This window comes from Leguminivora glycinivorella, chromosome 26 (assembly GCF_023078275.1).
Source record: "Leguminivora glycinivorella isolate SPB_JAAS2020 chromosome 26, LegGlyc_1.1, whole genome shotgun sequence".
Classification (NCBI taxonomy): domain Eukaryota; kingdom Metazoa; phylum Arthropoda; class Insecta; order Lepidoptera; family Tortricidae; genus Leguminivora; species Leguminivora glycinivorella.
Genome location: NC_062996.1, coordinates 7,577,256 through 7,598,611, shown reverse-complemented (window position 1 = coordinate 7,598,611; position 21,356 = coordinate 7,577,256). Strand labels below are relative to the sequence as shown.

Here is a 21,356-nt window from a genome sequence, read left to right as displayed (position 1 = left end):
TAACCATATTTCATGAGAACGTAACAATCTGACATCGTAGCGCCACATCGCACGCACCTATTAGTGCATATTTTGTTGTTATCAATGCACAAAAATCAATTTGTGTCGAAGAATCGAAGAAATCAACAAGAAGTATCAATTTGTATCGAAGGAAATTAATAAGGTATCTTAAATTGACTTTAAAACTTCAAATAGACTTAAGTTGATTTCCTTTGTGATTTCGTAAATGCATTCAATATCAATTCACAGTGTAGATTTCCTCACAATTGCTATACTCACAAATAACTATCTACGCTTCTTCATAATTTGTTTTTACACTGCTGCTTAAATAGCCTTCATACTGCTGTTCAGTGCTATTCATCCACACAATTTTTTTATATTTTTTTTTGACATTTAGCATGACTAGGTTATCATAATCACCAAATGAATGTCACGATGGTCAGTAGTATTCTTCAATATGCTATAAACAATTCACTGGGATTATAATTCTACAACAATAACCTTAATTACTGTATTAAAAGAGCTCAACATCATACCCCATTTCTCTTCATTGCTTCCTTGCTCTTCATTGCTATCTTGAATAGAATTCTTAATTTTGAGCATTATGCGCTCAAGCATACTATGCCAGTGCTATATTATACCATATATACGGGGAAAATTTGTCTTCGTGACTCAATTTAAGTTTATTTGCTAGCCATCGGCCATAAACTAATATTGTGATAGTAAAGCTTCTACAGTCTCACATGACCAATATTCAAGTAATACCTAAGTAGTAGGTAATAACGTTCTTTTTTTTTTTATTGTCATTTTGTGCATCATTGGTTAATTCGCATATGACGACGAAACATATCCGGAGTAAATCTTCTTCTTCAATTTCAATTTAAATATACCTACAGCTTCCAATTAATAATACATTATCATGGTTTATTCAGGAAACGGCAAAAACTTATTATGTCCAAGAATCATGTTTAGGTAGGTACCTACTTTATTGCTTCAGCCAAAATGTGAAGTAATCGAATGTGCTTTATCAAAAAAAATAACTAAATGAACTGAAATGAAATGGTCAACACTGTCAACAGTGTATCTAATTCATTTTTGATAAGAAACATAAGATTTCGAAGTATATTTAGAAGATATGTACTGTACAAGTACAGTACTGTAACTTATTTTTTTTTTATTTTTTTATTTTTTTTTAGATTATGAATGTTCAGTTCAGGGTCTCCTAATTAATTGTTAAAAATCTCTGGCTCTTGTATTTTGCTTCAACAGAAATACTAACAGGACCCATTCGTGTACCGTTTCTATAAACAATAACATAAGTGCTCGATTATACTTTACTTGTACAGAAGCCTCATCAGCTACGAACTCTTACAACAACAACAACATTTGTAACTCGTGATAGTCGTGATGTAAAATGTAGGCATTGTAAGAAAAGCTGTAAATAACTGGCTTTTCTTCTTTCATCATATTTTCTTCCTGTGGTTGTGGTCTAAAACGACGTATTTTGTTGCTTTTACAAAAACAACCATCACACTATAAAGTTACTGATCCAACCAGTACAGTAGCAATATTCTCCAGCAACATAAATATCTAAAGGACAAGGGCTTGCTAAACCCAACAGACGTTATTTGATGACGCCATTAGAATAAATAGCTCTTTGTTCGTTAACAGATAGGTACATTATAATTTTGTAATTTTTTTTTTTCAACTCTCCAGAAACGCATCACTGTACCTTAATATTGTTGTTTCAAGTTTATTGTCTTCTTTAACAGAACTGACAGTGAAATCAAAAGCTTAAAGACTTGCAATAACTTTTAGGTAAACCAGGACATGTTATTAGTTTCGTAAACCTTGTTTAAAGTTTCTAAACTTTAAATTATTTATTTAGCAATTAAATAGGCCACAAGGGGCACTTTACAACGTCATACGTCAAAACTGACCACGTCTATAATTCATCAAACATCAACCAGTTCATTCAAATTAGGTCTCATTTCACCAAAAATTGTTTCACTTTTCCCAACATATTATAATTTGTTCAGCCAACTCTGGTCTACCAGTTATTAAGGCAATAAACCAATCCAACGGATATCTTAAAAACGACGCAGTAACCCAACAAAATGATTAAAGATGCATTGACAAACTATTCATTCTCAAAATCATATTCAGTTTTAATCAAAATTCAAATGCGTATACCTACTACGCTAACGTTCTGCATTCTCTGCTCAATGGTTGTACCTATTTACTCGCAATCTACCCAAGATTGCCACTTTTAAAAAAAAATGTTACTTGAGATTATCACGCTTGCCATCACACTACAGGCTGGCCGACACGTACCCATCTCATACAGACTGGACAACTCTGTCGCCACCTGAGCCGAGACTAGCTAAGCGTATCTCTCAGATATACGACTCACCAACCGGAGTCAAAGACAACACAACCAAATCTGGCAACAACGACACCACAAATGCCAATGCCAACACATATCATAAAGAATGCAAGCCTTCTATTTTATGTGGACTATACAATCTCCCTTTCTCTAAAAATTATCGAAACAAAGTTTGTCATTGTCTCCTTAATAAATGAAATAGTTCTTAAATCAAACCTCAGTTGATCCTGTTTCATGGTTTTAATAATTGCCACATCTTTATAAATCAAAAGATAAGAATCCATTTCTTTTCATTGAGCATTTAGCAAATTGCATGAAACTAACCAAAATAATCTGATGATTCATGAATATCTTGATACTACTTAATTGTTTTTTTTTTTAAAGACAATGTTATCAAAGAAGTTCAACTAAATATGTCACGTCACTTGACGACCCGATAATCAAATCAAACAAATTCTCATCACGACAGCACGGTGCGTGCTTCACTGAACATCAGGTACTATCATGTGGCAATGTCTTTTCCACCGAGATGTAGATAACACATTAGACTGCATCATTTTCGCTGTTAAGTAATTTATAACCATACAAAAGCTTGATACCTTTAATCAAGTATTCAACGAAAGCAATTATGATTGGCTCAAGATTTCGCTATCCAGATTACTTGACAAAAAAAAAACACATTTTCTTAATAATAGTTTCTCACCGGCTAGGCTCTTCTAATTACAACACTAAACAATGTGTAGTTCAGATACAGTAAACTTTAATTACCTCTTATAGTAATTAATACTCAGCATCTCTCTCAGAAATCTTCGAAAAAAAAACTTCTCAAAATCAGGTCAACAAAATATCGTTGAAACCATTTAAATGACATTGGTCAAGGTTCTGATAAAACATACATTAATCTCTATGGTATCTAAAACAAAAACAAATGAATAGTCCGTTCATGTAATAAAATCGTTTCATTTTCTTCTTTTCATCATCTTATTCCGTAAGTTCGTCGCATAATGTAATCGACATCAAATAATTACGTTCGATACTATATCGACTTTCTGTTATTAACACAAGAGTTAACACTTCATATTATATTATCAAAAACATTGAAACTCAACAAAACAACACACAGAAGTGTATAAAGGCTTAATGTCTATTACTTATCTTGTCATCCCAATAGATAAACGATTGCTGTGCAGTCTGGGTAAATTCGTAGGTACTGCATCGCAGTGTCCGCAGTCAAAGTTGCTGCACTCTGCAACCATCGCGCGACTAAATATCGCAGCACTTATTCCGCTTCCGGGAAGTAATCAAACCAATTGCAGGTGTAATATTTCCAACATATAACATTTCAACAGGTATTTTATTTTATTTTATTTTAGACAATTCCCATCTTAATAGGTTGCATCTTCCATACGGTAGATCCTCAAATGACGAACAAAACAACCTCCAATCGATTTTCAATCAAATTCCAATACATTGTTGATTTCGGAATTTCCACAACTTTCCAGATGGTGGGCGGAAACGGTGGGCATATCACACACACAAGTCCAGTAAATGTTTATGCAATAAATTATGTAACGAATATTACTAAATCACAACGACAGTTAATTAAGTTCCAAATCACAAAGAAATCACACCAAGTCAATCAAAGCTTTAACATCACTAAGTTATCAGAAACGGAAACGAATCCGTGGGTCAAGTGGTACAAGTCGGTACTTAAAGCGCACACGTAATCTCACGGCACGGTTCTGGGATAGCGCGCGGTCGCGCGTCTATATTCAACCATGTCCCAAATCTTAATGCCCTCTTGGCTCCTCAAGGAATGCTTATAATAAACAACTAATTTCATTACGTACCACATCGGACCCACGGCTACGTTCGGCGGTGTTTATAATATCCGCCCCGTCTCAAAGAACAAAGATATCACTGTGACAATTCCGCTAATGCTGTTAATGTAAACATTGGACCAGGAATGTGGCCCACCTTCACGGGCCTCAGCCACTATAGGGTTACAGGTGCCTTGCGCCGACATATATAAACACTACTATTATGGCTCATTAACACTGGCCACACGTGCGAGAGGGACACCAGCCCAAACAATGCCCTCTCATGTGGACCGTTTTCGATAGTTCAGAATAGCGAAAACGGTCACCTTTTTGTCTCAGTAATAAGGTTCAATTTAGTATGGCAAAAAATGTGATTCCGCTGTCCCCTGTCTTTGGAACTCACTGACAATGACATTTGGATCGCTAAACATGGTACAATAGGGACTGAGCTCACACTTTTTTGCCATACTAAATTGAACTTTATCACCGGCGCAGAAAGGCGTTCTTGTCAGACTAGTAAAAGTTTTTGGCTTAACAACTCAATCTAGCTTAATATATATAAATCTATGGCATAGAACAACATGTCGGGTCCCTATATATAGGTCTAAGGTTTTATTTGAAAATTGAAATGGTCATACAATGCCAAAAATTGTAAGTATTTGCAATATTACTTTCTATTATAGTAAAACATATATTTTTTAAGGATTATAATATATATACGTATGTTTTTTCATAGCCAAATCTGGTCTGCTTTGGCAAACATTGCCATCATTGCGGTAAATGGATGGAGCGAAGAGCTTTGAGGAAAGATTGTAAGTATTCACTTCTGATAATTGTGTTAAAGGCTTTTATCTATCTACTCACACCAGTATTCCCAAAAGTTATTGGCAAATCACTAGAAAGAGTGCAGAGGAAGTTCTGTAGGCACATTTACAAACGACTGTACGGGTATTACCCATATATGTATCCATCTCTATTCGTAACAGGAATGGTTGGTCTTCAAACTCTAGAAACCAGACGGAAACTGCTGCATATTATGCATTACCGCCAACTGTTTCACCATAGAGTATATAGATGACGCATCCGTGCTTGAGAGAATGGGGCTGCAAGTACCAAGAGCGAATGTGGTGGTTGGCATGCCGGGCGCGGTGCCGGCGCGGCGGCGGCGGCGCCTGTTCGCGGCGGCCGGCGCACCGCTCGAGCCCGAGCTGCTCTTAACCGCATCATGTTGGAGACAGACGATATTGACATATTTGCTGATAGTGTTGGTGTGTTTTACAGAAAACTCTTAAGGTTCATAGACCCTACACTCCTTAGGCGATTAATGTAATAACCATAGTTTAACTTTTAAGTGTGTTTGCTTTTATTTATGTCAATTTAACATGTACATAATTATATTACCACATAAGTGCTTTGGTGAAATACTGTTAACTTTTGTGTATTTTTAATAAATAAATAAAAAATCGTGAAAAAAGTCCCAGAATCGGGCCCCTTTTGCTATACTCTGACCGCCCCTGTCTATACTACTGTAATGTTTGACGTTATCACGTTAAACTGCCGTCCGTAAACCGACTTTACAGACAACCAATTTTTTTCTTAATAAATAATAATAAATAAATAAATAATATCATGAAACTTGCAAATACCTCATGTCTTTTGTTCTTGGTGGAATAAAAAGAAAGGCATATTAATGTTTAAACATTTTATTATTTATTACTTATACATGTTTTACACACGGAAATACAGACTGGGAAAAAAAATTGGCACCAAAAAGGCGCGAAATAAGTCTGGCTCGATGATGTGATGACTCCGCCAACGATTATGTTTAGGAAAGCACGCGTTCTATGAAGACGAGTCTCCGCTGAGCTCATTAGGGTTCCGTAGTCAACTAAGGAACCCTTATAGTTTCGCCATGTCTGTCTGTCCGTCCGTCCGCGGATAATCTCAGTAACCGTTAGCACTAGAAAGCTGAAATTTGGTCCCAATATGTATATCAATCACGCCAACAAAGTGCAAAAATAAAAAATGGAAAAAAATGTTTTATTAGGGTACCCCCCTACATGTAAAGTGGGGCTGATATTTTTTTTCATTCCAACCCCAACATGTGATATATTGTTGGATAGGTATTTAAAAAAAGGACGTTGGCATCATGTCATGTCAAATAGTTCCTCAGACAGAACACAACCCATTGTACAGGCGATAGAATATCACACATAAGGAGGCGAAGTTTCTCCTTAGACTTAAGGGTAGGGCTGTAGGAGGTAGGGCATAGCGGATGATATTCTGTTTTGTGTGGTAGGGCACAGCACAGCGGATATCGTCTCGCTCGAATCTAGAGCAGAGTCCAACTGGGGTAGTACCTCCGCCTTACAGAAGACCGCAGCCTAATAGCACAAGACCCTACTCATAGTGTTGTGTTCCTGTCGGTGAGTAAGGATGCCAGAGCTCAACGAGGGTTCGGTGTGCTGATGACAGGAGGACTTACGGAACTAACTTGTTCCGTCTATTGTCCTTTGAGTCGTCGGCAACCCGAACCCTTCTTAGAACTTGTACCTACACTCCTTTTTGCTGTGTACTTAACACAGCAAAAGGGAATGTACAAGTTTCTAATGGGGTGGCAACGCGCATGTGACACTGTTTGATTTGCAGGCGTCCATAGGTTACGGTGACCGCTTTACATCAGGCGGGCCGTATGCTTGTTTGCCACCGACGTAGTATTAAAAAAAGGGTTCAATACCGCCCGTAAGTTTGGGATCGTCGACAATTCGCACACGCGTCTCTGGACCGAGTCAAAGGGTGCAAGCTGGTATCCAGGTGCTCCTGCCCAAAGGTGACAGCAATACTCCATGTGGGGTCTGACTTGCGACTTGTACAAGAGCACTCTTTGCCCCGGAGTAAAGTATCCCCTCGCTCTATTGAGCACAACAAGTTTTTGAACGGAATTGGACGTCGCTCGAAATGTCGACTCCAAGGATCCCAACACTCCCTGACAAGGTAAGGGCTGTGCTTTGGAACTGTGGAACCACAATAAATCGGGTTTCCTTAACGGTGAACGCACAAACCTGTGTTTTACCGAGACTACATAATCCAACATTCGCGAGCATCTTTCACCAGCCTGCTCAAAAGAAGTGGTTTTTGTGTTTACAATTATAGTTTTATTGCGTCTTGAATAACTTTACCGGACTTGCATCGAAACTCTTCGGTAAGTAGTCGTGAATTGGATCAATAATAAAAAAAAACCGGCCAAGTGCGAGTCGGACTCGCGCACCGAGGGTTCCGTACAAACCTGCAAGGTTTACAAAGTTCGTTCATTACGACAATCGAGTCATAACTATGGTATTCAACTTGATAGCTCTACGCGTTCATGAGGAAAAAAGTAATAAGTTTATATTTATTAAAAAATATATATTTTGTAATGTAACTAAAAATTTAAGGTTTTCGGAATTTTTCCTTTATGTGTGCTATAAAACGTTGCTTCATGCCAAATTTCAAGATTCTAGGTCGACTGGAAGTACCCTTTAGGTTTTGATTCCCTTGCGAGTACTTGCGAGTTTCAAAATATGCAGCTTAAATTGCTGTTTCTTTTGATTGCGTTGACATAGAAGTTTGATTTTGTTACAGCTTAAAGGTATTATAGACCTGAGTATTTGGTATGAATTTCAATTTAATACCTCTACGCGTTTATGAGGAAATGGGTAGTAAGGTTAAAATTATTAAAAAAAAATATATTATGTGATGTAACTAAAAATTTATGGTTTTCGTAATTTTTCCTTTATCTATGCTATAAGACGTTGCTTCGTACCAAATTTCAAGATTCTGAGTTCACGGGAAGCACCCTGTAGGTTTTGATTCCCTTGCAAGTGTCGAAAATTTGCGGCATAAACGGCTGTATCTTTTGATTGCGTTGGCTTAGAAGTTTGATTTTTTCACAGCTTCAAGGGACAGTAGACCTGAGTAATTGATATAAATTTCAGCCTCATACCTCCACGCGTTCCTGAGAAAAAGGGTCTTGACAGACGGACGGACGGACGGACAGACGGACAACAAAGTGATCCTATAAGGGTTCCGTTTTTTCCTTTTGAGGTACGGAACCCTAAAAATTGAAAATAAAAAGCGAAATAGTATTTTAGACAAATGTAATATAATAGAGCTTTTCAATCGAGTACCATATTTAGGCCACGAAGGTTTCCAAGTGGTGCTAATAGTAAGGTGCGAAATTGAAAATCTTGATTATAGTACTATTGTATACATTTAAGAATATACATGAAAACTATCGTACTTGTAACAAAATTATCACATACTAAGTATACTTATGATCTCAATTTAATTTAATAATTTTCGTTCATGTAATTTATATTTGAATGTTGTGCTTGGTTATTATAGAAATGTTAATTTAATATTATTAGTTTAGAACAGTATTAAGATATTTGTATCCAATTTACATTTTGTAACCTCGCCGTAATAATAAATATTTTATTATATTTTATTTTTATATACATATTGTAAAATACCTAGCCTAAGAAGGAAAATAAATACTGAGAAATAATAAATAAATAAAATACTTCTACTCTCTGACTTATTTGTTACTCACATTAACATAAGTAAACTGTATTACCATCGCCCTCACTCTCCTTTGTTTTCTTTAATTTTCACACCGCTCGATCATGTTCACGAACAAAGCACACACTTTAACTTTTCAGACAAAGCAGGGAAAATAAATCATATTTTTAATTAATATAATAATTGGAACGGCAAAATCCCATCCCATTAACATACGGGAGCGCGCGTGAGCTGCGTGACAGGAGCCCCTTCCTTATTGAAGGAGCGTGAAATGTCAATGCTCTAAGTTTCTGATTTAGGTGATTGCTGCGTTGTCAGGGTTCATCCCAATGTGAGTCTTCTGGTGACGTCGCATAGATGATTTCTGAGTGCATTTGTAATTACATGCGTAATGCTTTTCTCCTGTGTATTATTTGGTGTCTTTGTAAGTTTCGTTTGGTACTGGATTTATAAGCACATTGACTACATGCGTAAGGCTTTTCTCCGGTGTGTATTCTTTGATGTGTTCGTAAGCCTGATTTTGTACTGCATTTAAAAGGACAGTGACTACATGCGTAAGGCTTTTCTCCGGTGTGTATTCTTTGGTGACTTCGTAAGTTTGATTTCGTACAGCTTTTATAAGCACAGTGACTACATGCGTAAGGCTTTTCTCCGGTGTGTAATCTCATGTGACTTTGTAAGTATGCTTTCCGAGTGAATTTGTAGTCGCAATGGCTACACGCGTAAGGCTTTTCTCCGGTGTGTAATCTCATGTGGTTTTGTAAGTGTGCTTTCTGAATGCATTTGTAGTCGCAATGACTACATGCGAAAGGCTTTTCGCCGGTGTGTAATCTCATGTGGTTTTGTAATTGTGTTTTCTGAGTGAATTTGTACTCACAGTGACTACATGCGAAAGGCTTTTCTCCTGTGTGTATTCTTTGGTGTCTCTGTAAGTGTGATTTCTTATTGCATTTATAAGCACAGAGACTACATGCGTAAGGCTTTTCTCCGATGTGTATTCTTTGGTGTCGTTCTAAGTCTGATTTCGCACTGCATTTGTGATCGCAGTGGCTACATTGAAAAGGCTTTTCATCAGTATGTGTCCTTTCATGTATTATTAGGGTTGACCTGTTACTGCACTTGTAGTCGCAAGAACTACACTTATAAGGTCTTACTCTGGTATTTAATCTTAGGTGTGTTGTTTTGTGTGTCTTCTTATCTTCGTAGTATATCGCTTGATGTTTGTGTAAATCACTTTTAATCACGCTTTTGAAACTGAAGTGACTTTTTAAATGAGCTCGCAACCATCTCTTGGAAATTGCTGAATACTCACAATGAGCGCACATGAAATTCGTGACACCATGTTCGATTTTTGTATGCTCTAAAATAAGTGATTCAGTTTGGAATGTAGCACTACAAAAATCACAAGCAAATTGTTTGGGCGCTGGCGGCAAGTGTGTCTCTTGAATGTGTTTCCTTAAGATAGTTTCGTTTCTAAAACGTTCGCCACAGTGTTCGCAGGCGATTGGTTTGGCCCCGCTGTGAGCAGTCGCGTCGCCGCGGAGGCGCTCGAGCACCACGGAGCAAGCCATCGAGAGCTGTTCCCTGGCGCGTGCGCTGCCGTCCGAACACACTGCAACATTTATTTATTAAATTAGTCCTTAAATTTTAAGCAACCTGAACTCACATGTGCGAACTGCGAACTCGGCCACAGAGCCGAGCGTCGTTGGCGACGGTACTAACACAGATGTAAATTAGTTACCGTTGGGTAGCGCATCGACGGCGGCCTGCCGATAACAACGTGTGCAACACTAGACGTTAAATTAAAAATAAATTATACCCCATACATATTTACCAAACCATCTGCAGACAGGTAAGAAATTACTCACTGAGTGAAATTCACTTATAACGCGGCCGTCAAGCAAATCTAGCCACTAAAAAAGGCGCGTAATTAAAGTTTTCTATGGACGGGAAACCGTCGCCCCTACATTTTAAATATTATTATATTATATTATATTATTTGATACACTAGCAGCTGATAGCTGATGCGTGTATATCACTGCACTTGTTGTTCTATAGTTAATGTTTATATTTTAGTTTTAAATGTTTATCAAGTCTGTTTTTGAAACTGTTCACTGAGGGAGCACTTATCACTGTTTCTGGTAGTTTATTCCACTCGCGTACGACACGGTTTGATAGGAAGTGCTTCCTAGGATTGCTTGTGCTGGGAACGCGAGTAATTTTCAAGCTGTGGCCTCTAAGACGGTGATTCTTACTCATAACAAACAGGTCCTTAAGTTCAGGTAAGTCATAATAGTCATGTATGATCTTGAATGTTTCGATGAGGTCACCACGCTGTCTCCTTTGCTCCAGGCTTGTCAAACCAAGGCTGGCAAGCCTTTGGTTGTAGGGCTTATTACGTAATCCATAAACCATCTTGGTTGACCTGCGTTGCACCTTTTCAAGTAAAGTAATATCCTTCTGAAAGTATGGGCTCCAAATTTGGTAAGCATATTCAAGAAGAGGCCTTATGTATGTCTTATAAAGTTTTATAAACAATGAGTTATCAATTGTCTTAAATGATTTCCGTATTAGGTATACTAGTGAGTTGGCTCTTTTTGTTATTTCGAGAATGTGCTTATCCCATTTCAGGTTGCTTGTTATAGTGACTCCGAGGTCTTTTTGCGAGTTTACAGCGTCTAGTACCTGTGTACCCATGGTGTACGGTAGTTTAGGATTTGTGGGCCCAATATGAAGAACAGTACATTTATTTGAATTAAGTGACATGAGCCAGTCATGTGTCCACCCTGTGATACGATCTAAGTCTGCCTGTATAATATTGTGCGAGATCAGGGGTTTCCCATTATTTTCGTGTCATCCGCAAAAAGTGACAGTTTAGATTTGACAACAGACTTCAGATCAGTGACAAAAATACCAAAAAGGATTGGACCTAGGACCGATCCTTGTGGGACACCACTAAGCACCTCAATAGGTTCAGACAGCTCCTCCCCTACTCTGATTCTCATTTTTCTAGCACTTAGAAAGTTTTGGATCCAGTTTAGTAGACGTCCACGAATCCCATAATGCTCTAGCTTACTAATAAGCCTCTTAATAGGTACCCGGTCGAAGGCCTTTTCATAGTCTAAGTAAACCACATCCGTTGGAAGGTGTTCATTCCAGTTTTCCGTCCAGTAATCAAGGCAAGTCAAAAGATTAGTAACCGTTGACAGTTTGGGAATAAAACCATGTTGTTCTTGAATTATGATTTGCTCTTCAGATAAAAATTGTCTAATATGTTTAGCAATAATCTTCTCCATTGCCTTACATGCAATACTTGTTAAACTTATTGGTCTGTAATTGGCTGCAGTGAGTTTGTCGCCTTTTTTATATATGGGGGTAACGGTGGCTTCCTTCCAATCAGTAGGTAATGTGCCCGTCATAAAGGACAATGACATTACATATGACAGCTGATCTCTTAGCGCGCGACTACACTTCTTCAAGAATATTGCCGGTATGCCGTCTGGACCCATAGCGGTTTCATCTTTAAAGGTGTTTATTGTTTTCTCCACCACTTGAGGAGTGAATTCGATCTCTTCTAAAGATCTCAGCACTTTTGAAGTACTGACTGCCGGTATTGGTACGGCATCTGGTTCCATAACAAAGGATTTTTTAAATTGGTTAGCAAAAATGTTTGCTATTTGTTTACTATCATTCACGATCACGTTTGTGGTCTCGTCGCGCAATGACGGAGGGACTGAAACCTTTGATGTCAGGCTTTGTCTTATATAGCTGTAAAAGCGTTTTGGGCTGCTTAACACAATAGTCCTTTCAAATTCGACCCTTGCTTTTCTCACCTTGTCAATAATTTGATTATTAAGTTTTTTGTAAATCCTGTAATTGTCTTCTGATTTATCAAGTTGGTATAATTTCCATTTCATCACTTTCTGGTTAGTTAATTTTAAAATATCCGGCCCAATCCATGGTTTGTTAATATTAGATTTACACTTTCGTTTTGGCGGTACTACCTCCGTTATAATATCAATCATTCTGTTTTTAAGTTGTGCCCAGGCAGATTGACAATCAGTTAAATCCTGGATATTAAAATTTGATTCTGTTATTAACGAATTTATCTTATCAAAGTCTGCTCTGAAAAAGTCTTTGCGTTGTTGTTTTAGTGCCGTGCTCTGTGTGTGGTTGATCTGAAACTGTAATGCGGTTAGCAAAACCATATGATCACTCTTACCGATTGGCGGATGGTGAACTATGTTGTTGCAGAGTCCTTCTTCATTGCAAAGAATTAAATCCAAAAGAGACTCTTCATTATTTCTTTTCCGTGTCGATTCTGTCACAAGCTGTTGAAGATTAGTATCGACTAGGATTTCTACAAACTGTTCATGTAAAACATTGTAACCATCAAATTTCTCTAAAGGCCAAGTAATGTCAGGCAAATTAAAGTCTCCAACTATGAGGAGTGCTCCTTTACAAGTTGTCGAAGCTTTTTAATTGTCTCGAATAAAGTTCTGTCACTTTCCTCAAATGTGTAGTGCGTAGGGCGGTAAACACCTGCAAGTAAAAGACTGAAACTGCCGTACGAAACATTTATCCAGAGCGCTTCAACATTCCTTTGATTGTTGTATTCCGGGTGCAAAACTGAAAGGATCGGGATATCATTATGTTTATCTGCTACGTATATCACAACTCCTCCCCACCCTCTGCCAGTACTCCTGTCATATCTAAATAAGTTATATCCTTTTATGTTTATTAGACTGTTATCGATTGATGGTTTCAAATGTGTTTCCGTAATAATAATAAAAACAGGTTGCAGTTTGTCTATTTCCAATAAGAATAAGTCTCGTTTAGCCATTATGGATGCCAGGTTCGTGTAGAAAAGAGGTAACTGTGTAAAACCATTGCTTAGTTTTTTCCCACCTGGTTACTTTGATGGGCCTTAACAATGGTAGGCTTGCCATTCAAATATTTAATAATAATGTCGGACTCACCTGCCTCAATCCTGCTTTCAAGCTCAGTGCGAAGTTTCTTAAGGTACTCACGTTGATACGGGGTTAAATCGTTCTTCACTGAAATACTCTTATTTCGAAGGTTGTTTCTGTTCTTAAGAACCTTAACCGCCACGGCCCTATTCGCAAAAATCACCTTGAGTGGGCGTGGCCTGTCGCTCGGCTGAGGTTTACCTAGCCTGACGGTGGCCAGCGGCTCGGCTGTTTCGGTTAATTCCGACAAAATATCTTGCACAAGCCCATGGTCATGCCTTTTGCGCGCTTCAATGGAAACGTCTCCAGCCGACGACACCTCCGGGACGCCAAACATGATGACGTTAGCACTACGCCTATTGCGGTCCTCCAACTCACTAATAATGTTTTCCAAGCCAAACTGTTGACCTTGGTTCTTTTTCAGGGCCTCAATTTCTTGTTTCAGCTCATCTACTTGCTTCCGTAGAGCTGGTAGCTGCCGTATTCCAAGGACACAGTCGGGGCATAAATATTTCAATGTCGGCGATTGAAGGGCGATTACTCTCAATTCCGTCACAAGCAATCCACTACACTTAACACATATCAACCTATCGCATCCACCACATACTATTTTTGGGTTTTGACTGTCCGGTTTAGGCAATTGATTTGAACACTTCATGCAAGACGCCATTTTTAGTAACTTATTTCGAGGTTATAGATGATTTAGTTTTCTTGATCAAATAAGTCCACAGAAACACAATATCTACTTCAGATAACACTCCTACGTTAAATTTGATGCCCAATTTAACGAAAATCACACTTTTTGAGTCAAAACAAACTAATTTCCGATTATTATATCACTTTCAAACACTAGGCAACGAAAAACACAAGTGCAGTCAAAAGTGAGGGTAGACGAAAAAACAATATTTTTTTAATGTTACGGCTCGTCGATGACTCCGCCAACGTCGAGGTTATGAAAGGCACGCGCTTTATGAAGATACTTATTAGCCGGTGAGTCCTACAATTTACAAATTTGCCACCCTTTTTTAGTCAGAAGATCTACTTGACCGTCGTTACACTTATTTCGGGATATATTAGTCAAAAAAACGAAAACGTCTGCAATCGATGCTACTAGGCTTAGAATAAATTTAAAACTGGAAAAGTACTGCCTTGGGTGAGCGCTGCGGCATATTGGTCAATGGGACCTGTAGCGACATCTAACAGTTCGTGTTTCCCATTCGGGTTGGTACTCACGCGACATCTCATCGCCCTCGGCCGCCGGCTCCGACTTGACAGAGAACTCTTCGTCTAAAACAAACATACATTCTATGATGTTGATTATTAGAATATTATGAGTAAATGACGGTGTACTTGTAATCTTGAAACAATCAGTTTTGATATCACATGTTTGACCGCAGCGACGACCACGGTTCAACTCGATTTGCTTTTGCATGTCCGAATGTTCTCATCTACAGGTCGCAAGTCTCCATCGCAATTTTGCAACCAGATTGTGTGATTATTGATTCCAAATCATTTTGTCCACTCCAGTGTTAGGCAAAAACGTATAAGGCGTTTAGGACTATCGTGACTTTAAAAACTAAGTACGTTTGCGTTTTCTAAGCGAGTAGCGTAATAGGTCTTTAGCTCCCAGAGCCACTAGTTTACTTTTTGTCATAGTCAGAGCCACTAGTTTACTTTTTGTCATAGATGTTGACTACTAACTTCTAAACCTATAGTCAAACTGACTACTCACGCAATATCTCCTCAGGTGTGTCTTCATCCAGCATCTCCGGCTTGACCGCGGGCTCTTCACCTGAACCAAACAACTTTATAAGCAGCAGACTAGTACAGTATAGCCACGAGCCAAGTAATGAGGGATAGCAACTAACTCACAAGATGTGGTCTGTGATTTATTGAAGTATATACAGAAATAAATATTATAGGACATTCTTGCACAGATTGACCAAGTCTCACGGTAATCTCAAGAAGGCTTGTGTATTGGGTACTCAGATAGCATTACGTATAATACAGCGTGTGTATTCGAAGCGCTTTGCTTCTTCTTTTCTTATGCGCACTGCCAAGGAGTGGAATTCCTTGCCGGCGGCTATATTTCCGAGCTCATATAACCCGGCAACCTTCAAATCAAGAGTGAACAGGCATCTTCTGGGCGAGCTCACTCCATCGTAGGCCACGTCTTTGCCTTTGGCTAGTCTGTGGTCAAGAGTAAGCCCATTTATAATAAAAAAAAAAAAAAAAAAAATTCCATACGGGCGAATATCTTAATAACGATTAGTACCGCACCTAAGGAGACTAACTACATGTTTTTCTTTGAATAGATGAGATATTTTTTATACACAATAATTCAGCACGAAATGTATTACGTTCAGACCAATTAGCGTACCTACCTAAACGTCATTACGGCATAACGTTTATGTCATGTCAAATTAAGTTGGACGGCGTACACTGCTGCTTGATCAGATTTAAGAAACATAGTCTTAATTAATAACACTTTTTAACAAAATGATTATCCTACACGATTCGCATGATCAGATACTATAACTGGATACATTATTCGCCCGTATGAAATCCACACGCTATATACAAATACTTATAACACATAGAAAACATCCATGACTCCGGAACAAATACGGGATGGATACCGAGATGTTGCTCCATTTTTGAGCTCATGAAAAGTTAAATAATAATAATGACTATGACTAGTACACTCACCTGGCTCGGACCCACAAGACTCATCTGTGTCCTGCATTTCTGGGTGTTCATACTCTACTGCAGATTCTTCCTCTAGAGCAAACAAACAAAACAAATCAGTCACTACAAACACAAAACATGTCACTATATTAGAGATGCAATGTATACTTTGGCCGGAAACATCAAGTTAAGATACTTTCCTATACTTATAACTTATTTCCCAGTATTTTTGTACTTTCTAATGCTTATTGTTATTTGTACGCCACCAGCACTTTTTGTTAGCAGTTAGCAATCATAGACGTTATATTAAAAAGAGATATACCCCATACATGTTTACCAAACCAGTAATTTTCAAATAGGTAAGTCATTATTTACCGAGCTAAATTCACTTATAGACGGTGAAGCAAATCTTGTCACAGAAAAGGGGCCAACTTCAATTTTTCTACGGACTCACCTTCGCCTCTACTGTGTAATGGGTCGTCGATGTCTCCACCAATATCAAGGTTAAGGCATTTCGTGTCAGTAGGTCAGTGTACTGTAGTTAGGTGCTTATTGAGCAAAACAATAAAGATTATATATTATTAGTAAGTAGGTTTACATTAACTTAAATAAGTGGTAAAGTGGCAAAGTACTGCCTCGGGTGAGACTTGAATTGGCGGCCTCCGGATCTATATTCCAGCGCTCTGCCAACTGAGCCAACAAAATTTCAACCAAGACAGCGAAATTTTCCACCATATTGGTCAATGGGACCCGTAGCGACTTCTTACAGTTTGTGTTTCCCATTCGGGTTGGTACTCACGCGACATCTCATCGTCCTCGGCCGCCGCCTCCGACTTGACTGTGAACTCTTCATCTGAAACAGACATACTGTTCGTGGGATCGTGTCGACCTCGCTCCGGGCCGTGCCTTGTGCTACAGATCTCCTTCAGTGTCGCCACGCTGATAAACTTGGCTCCAAAATTAGGCGAACTAAATTGACAGGTCATCATGAACTAATGTTACCACATTTAGACCAGTGCTGTTCATATCGATAATTTCAAAAAGGTAGAATTAGGGAATATTGATAAATTAGCCGCTAGTGCCACTAGCACTACATATTAAATGTTAATTATTACATTTTTAGTGGCTTTTTATGGATATGTTGGTGTTTCGTAAATTATGCAATTTTACATCAATAAAGACATTAAAGACTAAAATCTTGCATTATTTTATTCTAGAAAAAACACTTCTCTTGTGACTATTAAGTACAATACAATACAATACAAATACTCTTTATTGCACACCTCAATACACGAAACAACATAGCAAGTATAAACAACAACTTAAGAGGTAAAACAAGAGGCGGTCTTATCGCTAAAGAGCGATCTCTTCCAGACAACCTAGGTAGTGGAGAATAATATTATGCAAATTGTTTAATACCTTTATAATTATCAGATGGATTGTAATTGCAATACATATCTTACTTGTCGATATAATATATACTTATGGCTACTTTTTTGCTATTCCCGGCAATTACTACCGGCAACTGCTGTTCTGGTCACTTCTAAACCTATAGTTAAACTGACTTCTCAACTCACGCAATATCTCCTCAGGTGTGTCTTCATCCAGCATCTCCGGCTTGACCGCGGGCTCTTCACCTGAACCAAACAACTTTATAAGCAGCAGATATTTTATCAAATTTCATATATTTTATTTCATATAATTACATTAAACTTAAGAATGTTTGTTTGGAAGAAATATGATTGCTATTGGAGTTCATCAGTCAGTCATTTGTTTCATTTCAAATGTTTCAAAAGTGAACTGAATAACAAACACTAGTTGAGTTTACCTCTGCCCCAAATTTGGACGGACTATATCTACGTACATATATTATATTATTGTAGAAACTTATTATATACATGACGATAAAGTTATGTATGTAACTGTACATAATTAAGCATTAAAGACTTGCGCTATCTTATTATGAAACTCGCCTTTCGGCTCGTTTACTAAATCAACACTCATGTTTTAATGTCTCATAATGTGTAGCAGTCACATAAATAACTATTAGTTGTATATTGCTCCGTGCTTGAGTTCATGAGAAGTTATTTATTTATTATTTATTAATCAGGCAGGCAATTACAACAACTGATAGTTGCCTGTATCCAACTATTCTTTCTTAAGATGTGTTCTTTAAATTGATTAAAATAATGATACATTAATACATATCATTGCCGCATAGTAGACTCACCTGGCTCGGACCCACAAGTATCATGTGTGTCCTGCATTTCTGGGTTTTCACACTCTACTGCAGATTCTTCCTCTAGAGCAAACAAACAAAACAAGTCACTCACTACAAACACAAAACATGTCACTATTAGAGATGCCACAGATAGTTTGATCGGATTCTAACATGTGGACCACCCCAGCGAGTCATTGAATATTCAGTCTGAAGTTTTTATCTAAACGAAGCAAAAGTTATAGGAATGTTAATGATTAGAAACCAAACTGAATCCTGACAGGATATGAACTTAATTCACAGTATTTTGTACTGTCTAATGCTTATACAATACAATACAATACAATACTCTTTATTGCACACCTTGATAAAATACAACAATACAAAACAAGGAAGAAACACGAACAAAGGTAAACAACAGGTGGTCTTATCGCTAAAGAGCAATTTCCAGACAACCTTATATTTATTTGTGAGTTAAATCTAACCATAATATTGATTACTATGTGACTAATGATACTCAAATTTTATTCTTAGTTTAGGTATCCAACCAGATACTACATTCTGGTTTTGGCTGGATAGAAAAGTCACCAACCTGCTGAGTGGACCCAGATAGATAGATAGATATCCGTTTATTTGCTTGTCACAATACACTGACCTTTGACGAGGCTCGCTCCCTGCGAGCGCGCCTGCAGCTCCGCCTGGCTGCGCTGCACTTGCAGCTTGAAGTCGCTCGCGTCTCGCAGGCGGCCCACGCACGTACAGCAGATGCCGCTCGAGCCCGAGCCGCCCACTGCCAGCTGCAACTTACACCATTCACACATTTAATTAAACACCATGCTGTCCTAACATTCTTAACAGTATCATCCATTGACTTCACACACTTTTAAATTTGTACACACAACTTACTTGAATATCAAAACACTCCTTGATCATGTCGGCATATATCTCCGTTTTGCCGAGATGTGTGTGCGGCGTCGTCAGGTCTTTGTCCGGGGGACACCGCAGGCAGCAGCGACACGCATGCATCGCGTCCATCGCAACCGCTACGCTTGTATGCGTAATTGCATTCCTACAAGTAGCCGTGACTGCCAAACTCCTACAACGGAAATTATCTTATGTGAAATAATAATGTATTTGAAATAAAAACGCTAACAGATGCTAACACTAACCAGGAGCAAGAGCAAGTAGTGTTATTGTTCTATTTAGTTATATTTTTTAACAACATAACCTAACCTTCAAACTGAAGTGACGTCATCACTTGACAGTTTTGATTTTGACATACTAACTAACACACGACTGTACCGTACGCGACTTCGAAACTATTCACGTAAATGAGAGTGAGATAACTGAGATAGAAAAGTCTTCAATAAAGCCTAACAAAAAAGGATAAAAATGAAACTATATTTGTTTATCCTAACCTAATTTACTGTTCTCATACAAAAGATGTTGTAGCGGAGATTTTACTCTAGAAGGGATGTAACAGCAATCTGGCTACATGGGTCTATATATATAAGACAGTACAAGCCATTGCACCGACCATGAATCAACACTCGATGGGCGTACAATTCCATCTCAAATCTAACACGGTCTCATCTCTTGTTATGAATGCAACCTCTAAACTCTCTCAGGGAAAATTAGAAGGGCCCCAAGTCCCGTGGCTCTTATCTGTGGATGCACGGCACAACTGAATCTCCAAAGGAGAACTCATCGTGCATCCCGCAACTCAGCACTCTTATCTCATGCTCAAGAACTTGCGATGAGTACTGAGGTGGGAACCATGTGGTCCCCGACGAGCCTCCACAACAACCCCTACAGCTCATCCATCAGCCTCCATAAAGTAACCTCCAGTAACTCAAACCGATAGCATACCAGCCACCTCACATGTTGCATTCAAACTCGAGCTACACACAGAATATCGCTCAACTCAACAACTCAGCTCTATCTCAAGGTAGCCGTTAACTCATGGTCACTGCAATATCCATGAGTATATCAAATATAGCAATGTCTCACTTACCAAGAGCGTCGTACACGTGCCACACGGCGAATTACGTACCAGTACTCAGAGCACATCTCTCCACGTGTCTCAACTCGTTTCCGCTCTTTTCTCCTCGCGGTCACCTCTGACTTTGGGGTAAGCAAAGCGATCGCAGTGCTTGCGGTGGTCAAAATCGACACTGATTGTGGTTGTCATCTATCAAAACTCATAAAATATAATACAATGTGGTGCAATATTTGATATGGGGTATCAATGTTGTTTCGTTGTTAATTGTAAAAATAATGGCATAAATAGTCGTTGCACGTTCTATGCGTTTCTTAGAGCACACTGGAAATTGGATCAAAGAACTAAATGGATAGCTACGGTGAAAAGAAAACGTAAGTGACATGTCAAAACAAAACATGATAATAAATTATATTTAAGCTTTCTTTACCTAATATTGTTCAATACGCTGTTAGTATTTTTCCTACCGTAAAAGATTATGCTTAAAGATTCAGGCCTAGCCTGGGAATAGGCCCGTGTCGGATATTTTTGCGGCCGCGGACATGACTACGTACTTACGTTTAGATTTGTTTTATATGGCATTAACGGGACGGAGGTTCAGCGAATATCATATCACTAGCTCGAAGAACTTGTACCATTACTCCTATGTTCTTCAAGATTCCTTATATGCCCTGCCAGCACCAATTTATTGACTCTTTCTGTAGTCTGTGAGTAA

The 21,356-nt window shown here is 38.4% G+C and overlaps 1 protein-coding gene across 1 annotated transcript; it reads right to left on the bottom strand.

The window, feature by feature from the left end:
- Positions 1 to 8,476: 8,476 nt before the first annotated feature.
- On the bottom strand, positions 8,477 to 20,704 carry LOC125240131 (gastrula zinc finger protein XlCGF26.1-like). The gene is made up of 10 exons (XM_048147978.1): positions 20,657 to 20,704; positions 19,549 to 19,738; positions 19,298 to 19,445; positions 18,655 to 18,726; positions 18,002 to 18,061; positions 17,224 to 17,277; positions 16,446 to 16,517; positions 15,469 to 15,528; positions 14,970 to 15,023; positions 8,477 to 10,378 (listed from the first exon to the last, which is right to left on the bottom strand). The coding sequence occupies exons 2-10, from the start codon at positions 19,675 to 19,677 to the stop codon at positions 9,147 to 9,149; spliced, it is 1,881 nt and encodes a 626-aa protein (XP_048003935.1). The 5' UTR covers positions 19,678 to 19,738; positions 20,657 to 20,704; the 3' UTR covers positions 8,477 to 9,146.
- Positions 20,705 to 21,356: the final 652 nt, after the last annotated feature.